This window comes from Lissotriton vulgaris, chromosome 9 (assembly GCF_964263255.1).
Source record: "Lissotriton vulgaris chromosome 9, aLisVul1.2, whole genome shotgun sequence".
Classification (NCBI taxonomy): domain Eukaryota; kingdom Metazoa; phylum Chordata; class Amphibia; order Caudata; family Salamandridae; genus Lissotriton; species Lissotriton vulgaris.
The window spans coordinates 70,382,372-70,400,591 of record NC_141697.1 but is presented as its reverse complement, the minus strand read 5'-3'; the positions used below and the strand labels follow the sequence as shown (position 1 = coordinate 70,400,591).

At 48.4% G+C, this 18,220-nt stretch overlaps 1 protein-coding gene across 1 annotated transcript in view; it reads right to left on the bottom strand.

The window, feature by feature from the left end:
* The window catches only part of DCAF5 (DDB1 and CUL4 associated factor 5), a 334,903-nt gene extending 318,443 nt beyond the window's left edge, over positions 1-16,460 (bottom strand). Inside the window, exon 1 of the mRNA XM_086937046.1 lies at positions 15,744-16,460. Within this exon, the coding sequence (XP_086793172.1) occupies positions 15,744-15,951 (208 nt within the window). The 5' untranslated portion in view covers positions 15,952-16,460. The remainder of the gene's footprint in view (positions 1-15,743) is intronic.
* Between the last annotated feature and the right edge of the window lie 1,760 nt (positions 16,461-18,220).

Genomic DNA, 18,220 nt, shown 5'->3' with positions numbered 1-18,220 from the left:
ATTTGGGATCCCTGGAGCTCCCGATGGTGGAGCCTGACGTGGCGAAAGCCCTGGGTTCCGATATCGAGCTGGGGGAGATCCGCAGCGCCATCAAAAGGATGGCGCGGAACAAGACCCCGGGACTAGATGGTCTTCCGGTGGAATTTTATGCGACCTATGCCGACCTCCTGGCTCCGAGACTGGTGATTGTTTATAGAGAGGCGAGGAGGCTTGGCCGACTGCCTGGCTCGATGCGGGAGGCCTTGGTGGTTCCCCTCCTCAAGCCGGGGCGAGACTCGTCCGATCCGGCATCCTACCGGCCCTTATCGATGCTGACGGTCGATTATAAGATTCTGAGCAGCATCCTGGCCTCGAGACTGGTTGGCCACATGGCCTCCCTGGTGCATGAGGACCAGGCCGGGTTCATCCCCAAGCGCAATACGACAATGAACATCCGCAGGTTGTTCCGCTTGCTGGGTGAACCGCTGATGGATGCTCCATGCCCAGTGGTCCTGTCGGTGGACCTAGAGAAGGCGTTTGATAGCCTGGAATGGGACTACCTACACACGGTGTTGCGACGGTTTGGCCTCGGGGAGGGCTTCATCAAATGGACCGCGGTCTTATACGCCTTCGTATCGGCCAGGGTTCGGGCGGGCCCATTAATTTCCTCACAGTACCCGGTAGAAAGGGGCACGAGACAGGGCTGTTCGTTATCCCCACTTCTCTTTGCGCTGGCGGTGGAGCCCCTCGCAGTGCTACTCCGGTCGGGGGCGCATTACAGTGGCTTCTGGACCCCTTCGGGCACGCACCATGTTTCGTTATATGCCGACGACTTGTTACTCTTTCTGGAGGACCCAGTCGAGGCCCTACAGGGAGCTAAGACGGCGCTTTCGGCGTTCGGGGCGGTCTCGGGCCTACGGGTAAATTGGACCAAGACGTGCCTCTTCCCGGTCCGTAGAGGCACCCCTAGTCCAGTCCTTAATGGGGGACTTAGATGGGAACCTGACTGTTTCAGATACCTGGGGGTGTACATTTATCATAATCCATCTGACCTCCTGGACGGAAACATTGCCAGGTGCAGTCGAGCTCTACGGGGGAATATGGACTTCTGGGCTACACTGCCGCTTTCGCTGGCGGGGCGGGTCGCCCTCCTCAAAATGGTGGCTCTCCCCCGACTGCTATACTATTTCCGGGCGCTGCCAGTTTGGATCCCGCCGGCCACGTTTAGGCTTCTACGGTCGACGGTGACTGGATTCCTTTGGGGCTCGGGCCGCCGTAGAGTGGCCCTTAAGACCCTGATGAGGCCGAAAGCCGAGGGTGGACTTGCGGTGCCGGATTTCGAGAAATATTATTTGGCGGCGCAGCTCCAGACCTTCACCCAGGAGGTTGCCAGGGAATTCCGAGGCCCGGAGGACAGGAGAGGTACAGGGATGGCTAGGCATGTCCTATCTTTCATAGCTCTACGCCAACGTTTGACCTTACAGGACCTAACGTTGGAGGAAAAGACCATCCGACTGTGCTGGAACCGGGCTCACGCCAGGGGCCAACTCCGGATACCGTATGCGCCGGAAATACCATTGGGGATGCTGACGGCGTTGCCCCATGGCGGGGATTGGTCACGATTGGCGGACTGGGAGGACGCGGGGTTGCAGTTGGTGGGGGATCTTTATGAGGCCGGGGTACTTTTGCCTTTCCAGGAGCTCATTGATCGTTTCGAGATTCCCCCAGGGGACTTCCTGTTGCACTCGGCCCTGGTACGTGCGATCCAGGCGCATTGGAAAGGCGGACAGGAGGAACCTCCTACGTCTCCGGTGTGCCAATACGTCATGATGTCTGCGGGCACGGTGAAGGCGGTCACCTGCCTCTACGGTAGATTGGTCAATGAAGGGTTGACCCCCCTTACGACCCTTAAGGGCCGTTGGGAGGCAGACATAGGCAAGGAAATCCCGGAAGCGACCTGGTCTCAGCTCGTGCGGCGAGCGTGGAAGGGGACGCGTCACGCCCGTTTTCAGTTGGTCCACTATTATGTACTCCATCGAGCATACCTGACCCCGGCAAAAATCCAACAGTATTTCGCTACGGACTCGGCAGCTTGCCCCAGATGCCCGGCGCCAGAGGCAGACCTCCTCCACATGTTGTGGACCTGCCCGGGTCTGTCCTCCTACTGGGCGGAGGTGGAGAAGACCCTGACGGAGGTGACAGGGAGACCCCTATCGCTTGATGCGGCGGTGGGTCTGTTGCATTGGTTTCCACATACCCCCAAAAACAAAATTTCCAGTAAATTTATTGATTTAGGACTTCTCTTGGCCAAACGAGAGGTGACCAGGAACTGGAAGGCACGCGCTGGTCCGACTGGGGGCAGGTGGCATAGCGAACTATTGAAGTGGGCGGCGGGGGAAAGTACGCTGAGGTATCAACTGGCTGGGAGACAACGTAGCGAGCGAGCACAGGAGACAGCGCTGGAATGGGAGACACTAGTGCAGGCCCTCAGAGACTATTGCGCCCCCAGCGACTCTGATAGTGAGATAGAAGCGCGCCCTGAGTCCCGATAGGCGATGGTGTTTTCTGTTACTGATACGCTCATCTTGGGTCCTCTCACGAATCCTATTGCGGTTGCTACCATACACTGATGGCGGAGTTGGGTGGGGGAGGGATTTCTTTGCAAGTTAGTGTTTTGTGGGTGGGACTTTCTTTTGGGTTTGGGGGCTTGTTTAGAAAAGCAGATGACGGACGGTGGATTATCCGGACCAGCCTTTCGCTCCTGCTGAACCCCCACTGGATTTTATCGCCCTACTTTTGAACTGTGGGCCGGATGATGAGGTGTAAAAACGTGCTGCGGGGGGTGATCGGGAGGCAGTCGATTGATTTCAGTGTGTTTTGGATACTGGTCATATTTGTAACAGTTTACTGATTCCTGCAATAAAAATATATTTCAAAAAAAAAAAAAATCATTGAATAAGACGCCGAGATACCGATATTTATCAATCTGCTCTAGTTTATTTTTCTCCAGCATCCATTTATTTTTTTGTTTTCTATTCTTTGTAACTACCATTATTTTTGTCTTTGCCTCATTTATTACCATTTGATTGTCTTTTGCGTATCTCGATGTTCGATCAATTAGTCTTTGCAGTCCCACTTTGGTATGACTCAGCAGCACAACATCATCCCCATACAGCAAATTTGACATATGTTTTCCTGCTAGCCTCGGTGGATGTGAGTTAACTTCATTTAGTGCAATGGTGAGGTCGGCTATAAATAGGTTAAAAAGTAGTGGGGCGAGCACACAGCCCTGCTTTAATCCTCGTGTCACCGGTATTTTATTGGATAATGTTCGGCCATTGCCAATCCTCACCCTGACCCAGTTTCCGGAATATAGTAATTGGATAAGGTTTAGTAGTGAGTCCGGAATTCCATAGACCTTGAGTTTTTTCCATAGAAGAGTCCTATTTACAAGATCAAAAGCGGATTTCAAAATCGATGAAACAAAGATAGAGAGACTGTTTTGCTAAAAGCGCTTTATCCATTAATACAGATAGGATTAATATATTTGTTGAGGATCCTAATCCTTTGATGAACCTGGTTTGGTTTGGGGGTAACATTTGTCTTCCTTCAGTCCAACCTGATAAATTTGCTAATAAAATACCGGCAAATAGCTTTGCGTCCGTGTCCTGGAGAGTAATCAAACTGTAGTTTTCGGGTAGTTGCCAACTACCCTTTTTATAAATGGGAGATATTAATGATCCTCTCCAGGATTCCGGTATTTACCCTGTTCGGACAACTACATTATACACCTTTGTCAGATAGTCCCTTCTCATGATCTCAACAGCTTTCCTCCTTTAGATCTCACCAAGCTGGAGAAACTTATGGGACAGGTTAAATCTGGATCACCTACCGACCCATCACCTCCCAGTACCCTCACCCAGATTACTCATCTGATCTCGCCCATCATCCTAGACCTGCTCAATTCCTCACTCCATACTGGTATTGTCCCTCCTCTATGGAAGAGAGCAATGGTCAGAGCTCTATTAAAAAAAACCTAATCTTGACCAATCTAACCCCGCCAATTACCGTCCCATCTCCCTCTTACCATGGCTCAGTAAACTCCTCGAGAAGCATGTCAAGTCCGTTCTCACCGACTTCTTAGAAGCCAATAACATCCTAGATCTCTCCCAGACCGGCTTCAGGCCCCATCACGGAACGGTCCGGCACTGATTGCAGTTACGGAGGAGGCACGAAGGATCTTGGACGATGGCGGATCCACGGCCATCGTCCTACTTAACCTAAGTGCCGCCTTCGACACTGTCAATCATAATATCCTACTCCAGCGTCTTGAGGGAATAGGACTGTCGGGGACCGCTCTCAGCTGGATGAGATCTTTCCTGACTGACAGATCCTTCAGGGTTTTTGAGAAGGACTTTTCCTCTGCCAGTAGACCTCTTAATTGTGGAGTTCCTCAGGGCTCCTCCCTGAGCCCCACCCTTTTTAATGTCTATCTGCGCCCCCTAGCTGATGTTGTCTGCCCATTTGGTGTGAAAATCGTCTCTTACGCGGATGACACGCAGCTAGTGGTATCATTGGACCCCCCTAAACTCTCATCACAGCCTACACAAATGCCTGGAAGCAGTCGCCACCTGGATGTCCGGCTCTGGTCTCAAACTTAACGGGGACAAAACAGAGATAATGCTCCTTGGAAATAACATCGCAAAAACCATTGATTCCATCTGGCCTCTCTGTTTAGGTAATCCCCCGCAACCCAAGGAGCAAATCAAGAGCCTAGGCATCTGGCTGGACAACACCCTCTCCTTCAACCATCAGGCTACCAAGCTAGCTGCCACTTGCTTTGGGTTGATAAGACTGCTGCGCAAAATTCTACCTCTCCTCCCATTCCATTCGAGACGAATTATGGTTCAAGGACTGATCCTCTCCCGTCTCGATTGTGGAAATGCCCTATACCTCGGAGCACCCCAATCCACACTCAACCGACTCCCAGTTATTCAAAACTGTGCGACAAGAATCCTCCTGAACGTTCCTCGCCGAACCTCAGTAAGAGCCAGACTGAGAGACCTTCACTGGCTCCCGGTGAGAGCCAGAATCGAATTTAAGAGCATGTGCATTGCACATCGCTCTTACTGGGGAACAGGCCCCCTCATCAATTCCCCCATGGTGGAAGCCTATCAGCCCACCCGTTCTCTCAGATCTGCGACCTCGCTTCAGTACCACGCATCAGGAAGGCCAGATGTGGTGGTCGAGCGCTCTCCTACAATCTAGCCAGGATCTGGAACTCCCTCCCTCTCCACATCAGATCCGAACCTAGCCTCCTCACTTTCGGGAAGACTCTCAAAACCTGGCTATTCAGCAAAACTTCGGCTTAAAACCTCACTCCGCCTTCCCCTCCCGCCTCTCTCTGAACCAGTTCAAGCTCTCTACAGCACTGGGACGCCTCTGGGTAGCCAACGCGCTCTACAAATCCTCATTCCATTCCATTCCATAGGTAGCCCAAGAATCAGGATCCTCCTTGTAGAGTGCAAACGGAATTCCATTAGGTCCCGGTGCTCCATCCTTTTGTCTCTTTATTAAACTAACTACTTCAGTGTTCGAGAAAGCATTTACCAGTACAATTTCTTGTTTATTATCGACCTTCATTGTCAGTTTGTCATCCGGATGTATGGGTTTCAAATCAGCGCCTAGGGTCTTTCTGAGGAATTCTGTCCAATCTTCTTCCGTTATTGGGGAAGCTACCACAAGTTTATTGGGTCTATTCAAGGTTTGGTATATTGCAACCACCTTCCTCAGGACCTATGCAGATACGCACTCTTCACTTACAAGAGCCAGGGGATAAGGTACAATAGTTTATAAAAATCCATATTAAAACTCCAATTTTGGATTAAATACTGTCGCCTGACCGGATCATCCAAAAAGTAATCACTCTGTTATCCTAAATTCTTTTACAGATATTGTGAGGTCGAAGTTGTATTGGCAGGTATCATTTTAAGTTATTCAGGGCAGATAGGTGAGCAAACACGAAATTCTTCACATAATCTCTCCTATTTTCCAAAAAACGATTTTTCTTCCGCCATTAAATGCAGTCTTCAGATTATCTGGCACCAGTGTATAGGTTGCCTGTTATACCTTGATTCCCGGAAGATATAGTTCCTGCGTCCTAACTGCCCGATGAGTTCCACGGGACTCATCGGGCAGTTTGGACGCAGGAACTGGTAGTAAATATTGCTAAATCACATGACCCGACTATGGGATTACGTAAAAATAAAGTCAGAACCTTTTATTGTAAAGGGGCAAAGGTCACAAGGGTGAATGTTTTTACGTATCTGGGGGTCTTGTTTGATGATAGATGCTCTTGGGCCCCCCAGTTTTTAGCAAAAAGAAATAGTGTAGGAAGATCCTCATCTGCCCTATTAAGTTTCGCCTGACGATTAGGAGAAAAGCCCTATGAGGCTATTCTCTCTATCTACAAGGCGAAATGTTAACGATAGCGACATATGGTGCAGCAATATGGGGGTACAAGCAAGCGGAGGGGGTACAGAAGGTTGAAAATACATTTTTTCGTTCACTTCGGTCTATCCCCCAATAGACTCCAACTTTTGCCATCCATCAGGAGCTGGGGATGGGATATGTTTCCGACTTGATGAGCATGGCTCCCTTAATTTACTGGATAAAAACATGGCTGAATCCTGAACTTACTCTAAATCGCCAGATCTTAAAAGATTGTGTCATTTTAGATAAAGCTACTGATATACCGTGGCTCTCTTATAATAAGGCAATGTTTTCAAAACTTGGGCGCCCAGAAATTTATGATACACCGGAAGGAATTGTCAAAGGTGATATTAGTTGGGTTAAAGAACATTTCCAGAGTTTAAGGGTACAGGAACGGGAGAGCGAGGAATTAAATAAACCCCTGGTTAGGGCTCATTTTTTATTAATTACATCTCCATCTATTGAGCCCTACCTAAAGTTAGTAACAAAGCCTCTCCATCGCTGGCTACTGATAAGATTTCGTTTTAATATGATCCACCTCTTATTTGGGAATTTTCATGGCTGGAGAAAGCCAGAGGATACAGCACTTTGTGTTTGTGACCGCAGCTCAATTCAGGATACTGCACACTTCATATTATTTTGTGATGTGTATTCTGATATCAGAAAGAAGTTTATTATTCCACTTTTACGAGGTAAGGGGTTTCTACAGGTCAAACCCGCTTTATTGTACCTGCAACTAATGGATAACCCCTGGAATATTTTTAATATTGCACATTTTTTGGTAGTGTAGTGTAGTTTCTATTTTCCCAATAGGCTCTGCGCATTGGAATAACATAAACAGCTGTATAGACGTAGGACTGAGGTCATCTAGGTCTCTACTGACTATGTTAAACTTAATTTAGGTTTGCGCCAGCTAGCTCAGAGGTCACTGGAAACTTTCTTGAATGAATAGGGAGGGACAAGCTCCCCTGGCTCAGACAAGAAGGGATTCAGTTTCCGACAACCGCATAAACATGACAACTTTGCTCCCTCAGAATAAGAGTATATCTCTAGAGTTGTGTGAAAACAATAGACAGCTATTTCACTCAGTCAGCAGTGCATACTTAGTTTCACCAGAATGCAGAGAAATAGAGAGACGGGCGTTTTCAATAAAAGGTGTTATTTATTAAGCAGTCTTTCTCATGCACGAGAAATGAATTGCCACAATTGCAATACTTAAAGTAAAGTGCGTACAGTAAAAGTAGTATTAGGAAATAATACTGTAAAAGCATTGATATGGTTTCTTAGCCATATGATACTTTAAAATGGATAAAATATATACATACATAAATACATTGACTAACGTACTCAGCTGGTGCTTCTAACTAAGCCTACCCCGGTGTACCTGACCTAAGCCTAATACTTGGGAAGGGATGAGTAAGTAGCAGTTTAAGTTAAGTTGGTTAAGATTATTTTGCCAAGAATCTGCATCAAGAATTCTCTTAAGGGTTTAGTCAGCCCCGTACCTTGGTAATAGAATGTGGGAGGTCTTGTTCAAATCAAAACAAAAGCAGGGGGGATTTCCCGGGCTGCTGGAGGCTTGGTTTGTTTAAAGAACGCGTTGTGCTTTCTAGGAGTCGATGGGAGTAGCCTTGCTGTGCGTTGGACTGCATGGGCTATTACTGAATGTGGATCTGATTCTTATGCCTTTATCAGGATATTATTGATTATAGCCTCATAAGGGCATCAATCGGGAATATCGAATTAGGGTCCTAGATATAAACACAACAGTAGCTGCTGTTCGGATGAGAAAAATAAGATGCCCAGCAATGATTGCAATATGAATTTTACTGTATTTTTAAAAATCATGAAATTGTTTTAACCGAGATTGTTTTCTCATCTTTGTATCACCCTATTATATTTTAATGATATGTGATTCTTATGCGAACTTTTATGATTTTAATTTATCGAATAAAGTGGTTTTGACTGACTGACTGACTAACAGGCATGGTGATTTTTGACCTCGAACCAAAGCACTGAGAGCTGCCACCTGCCCCCGCGCCCCCAACCTCAAGAGTCCTCTGCCTTTTGTTGCAACACTTTACATATAGATCCAAGGTGGATGGTGTCACTACCTGGTGTACGTCTGGAAAACAGAGTTTAATGTTTTTTTAATTTCAATTCTTTATGCCTTCCCCACCCGCCCCCCAGTCATTCTTGTGTGTTTACACTTGGTCTTCAGGTTACGCTAATTCAGAGCCAATAACACTTTCTCTGTGCACCAATAAGAATCAAATATTCCTGTGATATGCCTAAAAACTAAAAAGGGCGTTTTTGCTTTAAATATTAATCGTAACTCTACAACCGACATGCTTATTTTTACTTTTCCTTTTTGTGGTAGATGCTTGAAAAAAAGAGTAACCATTGCAGCAGCTTGCAAAGGCTAGTTATTGGCTTTGCCAGGTGTGGAGGCCCCCAAAACACCACAACGAAACGTTACGGGGTTAAACTCTTTATTCACCGGAGCGCCGGGAACAGCTTCTGAACTTTCCCGCGGTCGCGCCAACTACCTAAAATGGCCGCCTTCCGCTTCCGGTCCCGCCCTTCCGTTTCCTGCCTGCGTGACGCTAGACCGTCACCACATATCTCCCCCCTTTTATGCAATGACACAACAGAAATTCTAGTCCTTACTTGTAGTCCATATCAAAGTCCTTGAACTTTACTGGAACCTTTACTGTCCTTCCCGCTCTCGTCTTCTTCGCTCCATCTCCTACTTTGCCACTCTGCATCTCTCGGTCACTCCTTCCACTTGCTTCCTCCGTAGCACTCTTCATCACCTCCTTGTCCGATCCTTCCTTGCTCCCGCCTTCCGTTCCTTCCTCTGCTCTGTCTTCTCCATTCCCTTCCGTACTGCTCTCTCCTACTTGCTTCACACCTTCTTCTACATTTCCCTTGTTCCTTCGTTACCTTCTCATTCTCCTTCATTCTCAGTGTCTTCCTCCGTCTCTACTCCCCACTTCAGGATCTTGCTGCATTTCGCCATTCTGTCCTGTGACCACACTTTACCGTCACTGAGTAAGGCCGACCGGGCATAAGGCTCTATTACTCGTAGGGGCGGTGAGAACTTGCTCTCCCCTTTCCTTTTTAAGATGGCTGACTTCACTCTGACCCAGTCGCCTTTCTCCAACTCCACTCCTTGCACATTATGTCTCTTGTTGAAATGCTCAGTGTACACTTCCTGTGCTCTCTCCAGGTTCTTTCTGACCACCGCAGGTGACCATTTACTTTGCACCACCATTTTTCTCCACGCCATGTTGTCCTTCGTGAAGGCATCCCCTCCTCTCAATACTTTGAAGGGACTGTACCCCTTGCTGCCCGGGGTTATGCGGTACCCCCATAACATCTTCAGTAATTCTCTCTCCCAGTCCAGTCCATCATCAATAGCCGCTTGGATGGTGCCCATTATCACTCGATTGAAGCGTTCAACTTGAACGTTGCCCGCTGGATGATAGATGGGGGTGTGATTTACCACAATGCCATTCCTGGATGTGAACTCTTCCCACTTCGCAGACACAAACTGCGGTCCGTTGTCGCAAGTGATGACTTTAGGGATTCCTTCCCTGATGAAAACGTTGCGTAGAAAGTCTACCACCGCCTCTGTATCCACTTTCTCCTTTATAACCACCTCAGGCCACTTAGAATACCCGTCAACCAGGACGATGGCGTACTTCTGCACTCCGTCCTTGTTGAGGACGGGTCCCATGATATCAACTGACACCATTTCCCATGGTCCTTCCGGCACTGGGAACTTCCCTAAAGCAGGTCTCATCACGCTCTAGGATTTGTCGGCCTTGGCACACGACTCGAATGCTCTCACATGCCTTTCAACTTGGGCATCAATGGCCGGCCACCAGTACGCCTGTCTGGCCAGGGTCTTGGTTTTGATGATTCACTGGTGCCCTTCATGATGAAGTACCATCAAGAGTTCAATTATGCCTTGCGGTGGAACTACTTTGTCGCCTCTTAGAAGAAACACTGGATTCTCTGCCAGAGACAGCTCATCACTTACTTCCCAGTACCGTCTTAGTGCCTCCTTTAGGTGCCTCTTTTCCGGCCGTCCGTGGGTTACATATTCCTTGATTACTTCCATGTCTTCATCTGCCTTGTAGGCCTCTTCCCAGTCTTGTGCGCGAATCACCCTTTCCATGTCCTGAATGGTGGCCACTATGTATCCTTCCCACTTTGGGCGCACTTGCTCGTTCGCTTCCTCCATGGCCGCCGCTCGACTTAAAAAAATCGGCTACTTTGTTCTGCGGTCCTGGTATATGTTCAACTTCATACACAAAGTCTAGCAGACGCAGTGTCATTTTGGCAATCCTCGGGGTGGCGTGCGCATGCCCGCTGGACGTCATTACCTTGACCAAAGGTTTGTGATCTGTTCTCACCAAGAATTTTGCACCCCACAGATACTGCCTAAATCTCTCCATCGCCCATACGACAGCCAGCATCTCTTTCTCAATGACGCTAAACTTCTCTTCGTTAGGCGCCAGAGACCTTGAGGCAAAACAAACTGTGGATATCTCCCCACTCTCCGACCGCTGCATTAGCACCGCTCCCAGGCCACGGTCACTCGCGTCTGTTGTTAGTATTGATTCTGCATCCGGGTCAAATCCTTTGAGGGGGATTGCTTTGCTCATCTCTTGTTTCAGAGTCTCGAATTCATTCTGTTCCTCCTGGTTCCACTGAAATCCATTCTTTTCCTTCAAAAGTTGCCGTAAGTGATGAGTTTTTGTGGCAAAGTGGGGAATGAATTTGCTGTAAAATTCAGCCATTCCCAGGAATGGCCTGACGTCTTCTTTCTTGCTCGGGCTGGTGCGCCCAGGATGGCTTGCATGTTGGTTCTTTTTGGTTCAATCCCCTTTCCGCTCACTTCGTGTCCCAGATACGTGACAGATTGCACCCCGAACTTGCATTTTGACCACTCCGCCGTCAATCCATTTTCTTGCAGTGTGCGTAGTACCATGTGCAGCTTCTCATCGTGTTCCATTTTTGTTTCTCCCATGACCAGAATGTCGTCCTGGAAGAACTGGACTCCCTTTTCTTTCCGAAATAGCCTGTGCATAAGTTTTTGGAATACTGCAGCCGCTGAGGCAAGGCCAAACGGCATCCTTACAAACTCGTAACAGCCAAAGGGAGTGATGAACAACGTGAGGTGACTGCATGAAGGTTGCAACTTGACCTGGTGGTAGGCAGATGACAAGTCTATTGTGGAGAACCACCGTTTGCCTTTGGTCTTTGCCGGCATCTCGCTGATGCGGGGTTAGGGAAACTTGTCGACCAGGATGTTTTTGTTGAGTTCTCTGAGGTCGACACATAGCCTTACCCTCCCGTTCGGCTTCTGTGCTACTACCAGAGGCGAAAGCCATTCCACACTCTCGATGGCTCTTATGACCCCTTCTTTTTCCAGTCTGTCAAGTTCTGCTTGTACTGCTTCTCTGCACCGGAACGGGATGTTCCTCACTTTGTGGACGACAGGGACCGCTCCTTCCTTCAGCTTTATGAGGTGTCTGTACTTGATCAGTTCTCCTATTTGTCAGTTGAAGACCTTGGGGTATTCCTTATGCCAGGACCCTCCTTTGTCATCTCCTTCCATGTCCATAAGTAAGATCTTCTCTACTCCGCCTGGATTCAACAGTATGCCCAGTGCTCCTTGGTCCTTCCAGCTGAGCACTGATGGCCCCTTCTCTGCAATGTATAATTTGCAGTTTGCCTAGCGTCCTCTGAATTCAAACAATAAGGGGCAATACCCTAACATTGGGATCCTTTGCCCAGTGTACGTTACCTGCCTCAAATCCATTGGGTGCAATCCTTCTTCTCTTTGTGCCCCAAACTTCTCTTCCCAAACCTTCCTCTGGATTATGGAGATGGGTGCTCCACTATCTGCGATCATTTCCATCGACACCCCTCCGATGCTCATTGTCAGCTTAGGTTTGTCCATCTCTTCACCTTCCATCTCTAGTACTTGCACATCGATGTAGAGGATTTCCTCCAGATCCTCTTCTTCTTCCTGGCCCTCTACTTCTCCTTGTTGTTCCTGGTCCACGTATTTGATCATGGCTCCTCTGGGTTTTCGGCGGCACACCTTCTTGTAGTGCCCGAACACGCTGCAGAATGAGCATTTAGCCCTGAATGCGGGGCACGATTTGTCATTTCCCAAATGCGACATGCTTCCACATCTATAGCAACTCGGCCGTCCGCCCCTGTTTGTCCTCTGGTCAGCGTGGCTGGTTTGGGGTGTCCGTTTTCCATCTTGGCCCCTTTGTTGGTCTCTTGTGGAGTGGTGTGGCTCACTGGTTAGAGGCGGCAGACCCGTAAGCAGAGGACGGCCCGGGACCAGGGTTCGATTCCCGGCGCGGCAGGGTCGTGGACCAGGGTCAGAAGGCTCGACAATACTCGCCTCGGTGCCTACTCCAGTCAGAGACCACACTCGGCAACTCTGGGCATTAGCTTTCCTCATCTTCACAACGGCCCCCCCAGACCGCCGGGGATGCTTGGTCGCACCTTAGAGATACCCATTAGGGACCATCTCTCAAGGTGAGCCAGGACGGGTTCCCCAGCGGTCGAAGCGCGGAGATACTCCTCCCGGAGTCGATCCTAGCGCTATATAAACCCGCAATTAAATTAAATTTAAATTAAATTCTTGGTCTCGATTTCTCGTTCCTTCCTGGTGTTGTTATCTTACATACGGTTTGTGTTCCTCCTGTCTCTTTCCCGGCCGCCTGCGCACATCTCTTAGAAGTCTCCGCCTATTTCACCATGGCCCATACTTCCTTCAGGGGGCGTCCCCATTGACCCACAATTTCTCCTGAATGTGAGTGCTGGACGTGTGCATAATGATCTGGTCTCTTATAAGGTCATCGTGCAGCGTGCCAAACTTGCATGTCAAGGCCTAGGTGTTAGCGTTTGCTGACTGCCCCTATGGTCTGCTTCACTTGCTCTTGACCCTTCCCCGCGTGGTTGCCGCGCCGCCAGCGTGCTGAGCTGGGCCTCTGATCAGAGGTGAGGTTCGCTGCGATGCAGTGGGGCTCCCTTATGAACCTGTGCTTTTACTCGCTGTGTGCAGCAGCCCCCCTTTAACGCCGTGCTGCTTTCTGCGATCTCTCACTGTGGGCGCACTTCTGCCTCTGCGTGTCCGCTGGCCTGCTAGTACTGGCTGGGGCTTCTGATGAAGGCTGCCTAGTGTCCTCTGCCACGCTCCGGTGTGTGTTTTTTTCGTCCGTTTTTCCGATTTTTTTTTCCGTTTAATTTCGGTGGCTGGGGGCGGGGTTTACATCCCAGTCCTCGTCGCCATTTGTGGAGGCCCCCAAAACACCACAACGAAACGTTACGGGGTTAAACACTCTTTATTCACCGGAGCGCCGGGAACAGTTTCTGAACCTTCCCGCGGTCGGCGCCAACTACCTAAAATGGCCGCCTTCCTCTTCCGGTCCCGCCCTTCCGTTTCCTGCCTGCGTGACGCTAGACCATCACCACACCAGGGCTTGAGGAAACGTGTGTGGCTAGAACTGCTAACAGCGACTGCTCCATGAATCATGCATTGGCACAGGATGCCTCCTTACTGAATGTTGCGATATAATGTACACTGTGGTAACCACTGTAAACAAAGTCATGAGATATTTTTATGATGATGTCTCTATTTTGCTAATCAGCAATTTGAAAACCCAGATAATCCATGGAATATTGGCAAGTATGATAATACATTGGATTATGGGCAGGCCCTCTTCAAATGTTAAAAAAATAAAATAATACAATAAAACATTGCAGAACAACAAGAGCAAATGTTCAACCTTGTCGATCCAAGATATTTGACTAAAGACCCAAGGGGCTCACTGCATTTAATCTAAAAGTTCTACCGTTTGAAAACAAGACTTAATTGTTTGACTGCAGGATACCTGCCAGGCTATATGACAGATATGTGATAGTTCCTCCAACCATAAAATAAAATAAATAAAAAGAACATTAGCAAGTGTCGTCGCAGCTTGGCATATTTAACAATACTGTTGCGAGTGTATCTAGTACCATTGAAAAACAGTTTAGGGGGTCCATTGAAAACAAATGACATCGAAGTAGCATGTAATGAACTTTTTTGTAGACAGTGCAGACAGAAGCAATCGATTGCCAATTAAAATTGGGTAAAGTGCCACAGACCGAAAATGAAAAAGATATACGTGACAAACTATTTTTCGGGAAATACACGAAATGATACAGTCAGTAAGACCACTCCTGGGGGCAGGTGGTACCCAGGGTCCATGGCCGTCGGCTATCGATTAACCAGCCTGTCTCCAAGTGTCAGCGATAGCGCGGCCTGGACACCCGCCTACAGCCGCGGCCTCGATTTATAACCCCTGCCGCCCCGGGCCCTCCATACCCGGCCAGTCTGCTCTGCGCCCACTCGGTGCCCTCTTACACCCACTCTTTCCACCCCGCGGCCTGGCACCCTCCACCCTTGATGTGGAAACAAATCCCTGATGCAGGAACAGGCCGTGCGGAGTGAAGGTTGAAAGAAAAAACACAAGTTGCGTAGCAAGTCTTTCCAAAAAACGTCAATGCCGCCACCCCGTTCCGGACTCCTGACAGTTGCCCCTGGGCACTCCAAACACCAAGGGGATCCAAAATTAACCAGCCCTACGTACGGAGGGTCTAGTTTTATTTACTTGCATTAAGTGTAACCTCTGCCAACTCCAACTAGTGTGTGTACATTTTTATGGGAGTCGAAACGAGACACTAAAAATAATGTATCCTTCACTATGAATGAAATTAAATCAAAAGCAGCCCCCTGTGAAAAATACGTGTTAAAGTGACTTATTTTATTTTAGTTTCATCGTTGATGATGTATATTTCTGGGTGTATTTTTCGACTCCCTCTCCCCACGAGTTGTCTCCATGATACAACATCGTCACCCGTTCCAAACAGAGACATTTTTGGTTTGCCTGCACCGGCCCCGCTCACTCGTCATTCCCCCAGTCATGCAAATGGTGGAGCAGCAGCCCTCTTCAACTTTACACGCCCCTCCCCCTGCATCCTCAAACCTGTCAACCATTTTAGGTCCCTGACAGGGGCAAAGGAGCAGCATTTACATGTAAATAGGCCAGTGACAACATTCCAGAGCACCCCAGCACGTGCACTGCAGGGGGCAGCAGGCAGGGGAGGGGTATTTCCAGAGGTAAACAGTGGGTGGGTGGGGAAGGGGCGGGGTTACAGGGGAGTACCAAGAATACACATTATAGACTTACCTGAGACCAGCATATGGCCCCCATGGTTGGAGAACTCAATGGCATTCACGCAGCCAAAGTGTCCCAGCAGGTCCTTCTTGTAGAGGTTCTTGCAGCCCAGCAGCCTCCTCCTCTGGAAGTCCTCCTTCACCAGAGGGTCTCCCTCCAGGCCCCTCTGGGACAAGAAGCCCAGCACTGATCTCATGCCACAGCCACGCTTCCTCTTCATGCTTCCAGCCCCCTCCTCCACTAAAAATATTTTAAAAATAAAGGATCCGCCCGAGGTAGGTTCCTGGATCTGTGCAGTGCCACTCCTGCTCCTCTTCCTGTGCCTGCTGCTGCTTCACCTCACCCAGCCATGGCAGGCAGGGATGTTTAATCAGTTTGCATTTGGTGCTGCTCAGCCCCCTCCACACCTCCTCTGTGCGCTCTCCCCTCAGCCCCCTGTGACTCCTCCTTTCAAGCAACTAATCCACAGCTGCAGCAGTTTCTTTCCTGGATGCAACAAGGAAGTCCTCCTGCCAGATTCTAATACATACATATTTTTTTGTTATTCTTATTTTTTTCCCTTTTATTCTCCGGGTTAATTAACACTGACAGCGGGCACGGGGACTTGGGGAGCCAGGTGCCCTCCCTCTCCCACGGGAGCGATCTTAAAATTGTCAAATAAACAAATTAAGAATAGTTTTCGGTGCTCTTTTTTTGCTGCCTCAATCTACTCTTGACTTCCTGGGTGGTGATGAGATCCCCTCCCCTCGGCCAATCAGAAAGCTAGGACTTTATGTAGTCTCTGCTGCGTCATAATAAGCGGACTCTGAAGGGAGGGGGCTGCCCAGGCAGGTACCCCTGTGCTGTCATTTGCAGCCGCGGGGGAGGGGTGTTGTTGCTGTCAATGGCAGCAGCAGTGCAGGACTTTTCATCCACAGGGCGGAGTTTTATCATTTTTATGAGTAGATCCGCTTCCTATTGTGACGGGGATAGGGGAGGGGCGCTGGATCTTTTTATTTCTCTCCCACCTGCTGGTTTTTATTATATCCGACACAGTAACTTTTTGGATAAAATGGAGAACATGTTTCTTAAATGCCAAGAAATCATATCAGGGATCATATTTTCATCATATATCGAGGATATATAGTGGAGCCATTTGAGGGAAATAGCTTAGTGTGCTAATGCGCCTGCTGCGAAGATGCAGCTTTCATATGAAACCTGCAGATTGCATTTCCTGTCCGGGCAGACGCTGTCTTTCTTAGTTTAAAGTTTCTTCGCTCTGGACGTCCTTTATGCTTAAAAAATACACTTCATTTTGTAGAGGAGCATTTATAAATTGTTATGAAAATACTTTATTCTTTAGATATATATATATCACAAAGTAACTGGAGTAAATGCATGTCATTTTTTCTTGAGAGCTACCTCATGTATTTTGGTTGCTCACTAGTGTCACTTTTGATCCATGTAACTTATTGTTTGCATTTGTATTTTGTTCCTGTATATCATTATTGGTCCTTATGTGAAGCGCTCTGACACCTTCAGGTAAAGTCCGCGCTATATAAAATTGCATAAATAAATAAATACATAAATCCTTAATCACAATACCTACTGGATTAACCAATAACCAAGGGGTTAGCGTGGTACTCCTCGTAAAGCGCTTCAACGCCTCGTCACCTCGTCAGGGGTTGTAAGCGCTATATAAATCCAATTACAATATATTTGTTATCCTGGGAAATACATTTGGAGTTCAGATTTCTGTTATCAAAGTTTCATCTTTATGTTGTACTGGTATTTATGTAGTGCCACATGTAATAACTTCGGAATGACGCTTGATTTGGAATATAAAGGAATATGACACAAGCGGCGGCTCCTCCGCAGGGACAGAGGATCATCGCCACACTACTTGTCTCAGAGCCCACAAATGAAAAATAAATATGTTGTAGCATTTTGTTTTATTTTTATTGCCGCCTGTGAACCAGCACTGTAGGGAGGGGCGGGCCGAGGCATGGGAGGGGGAAGAGAAGTTCTGCTGCATCAAGACCCACTCTACAACCACAAACGCCAAACTGAGCTCCAATAACAACCACTTGAAGTGCTTCCTGCTCAACACCCGCTCGGTCCACAGACACGCCATTGAACTTTGGAACCTACTCAACACCACTTCGCCGGACGTCGCCTTTCTCACGGAAACCTGGATGAACGCCTCATCAGCGCCCGACATCGCTATAGCAATCCCGGACGGATACAAGATCATCCGAAGGGACCGTATCAACCAGACTGGAGGAGGCATCGCCATCGTCCACAAGAACTCCATCCGCATCACGACCAGCTCCGACGACACCCTCAAATCCGCCGAACACCTTCACTTCCAGATACACACGGACCTCAAGACCACACTCAGAGGCACCCTCATTTACAGACCCCCTAGGACCCCGCGCACAATTCAGCAATGACATCGCTGACTTTGTCAGCCCACACGCCCTCCCCTCCAATTACTATATCCTCCTAGG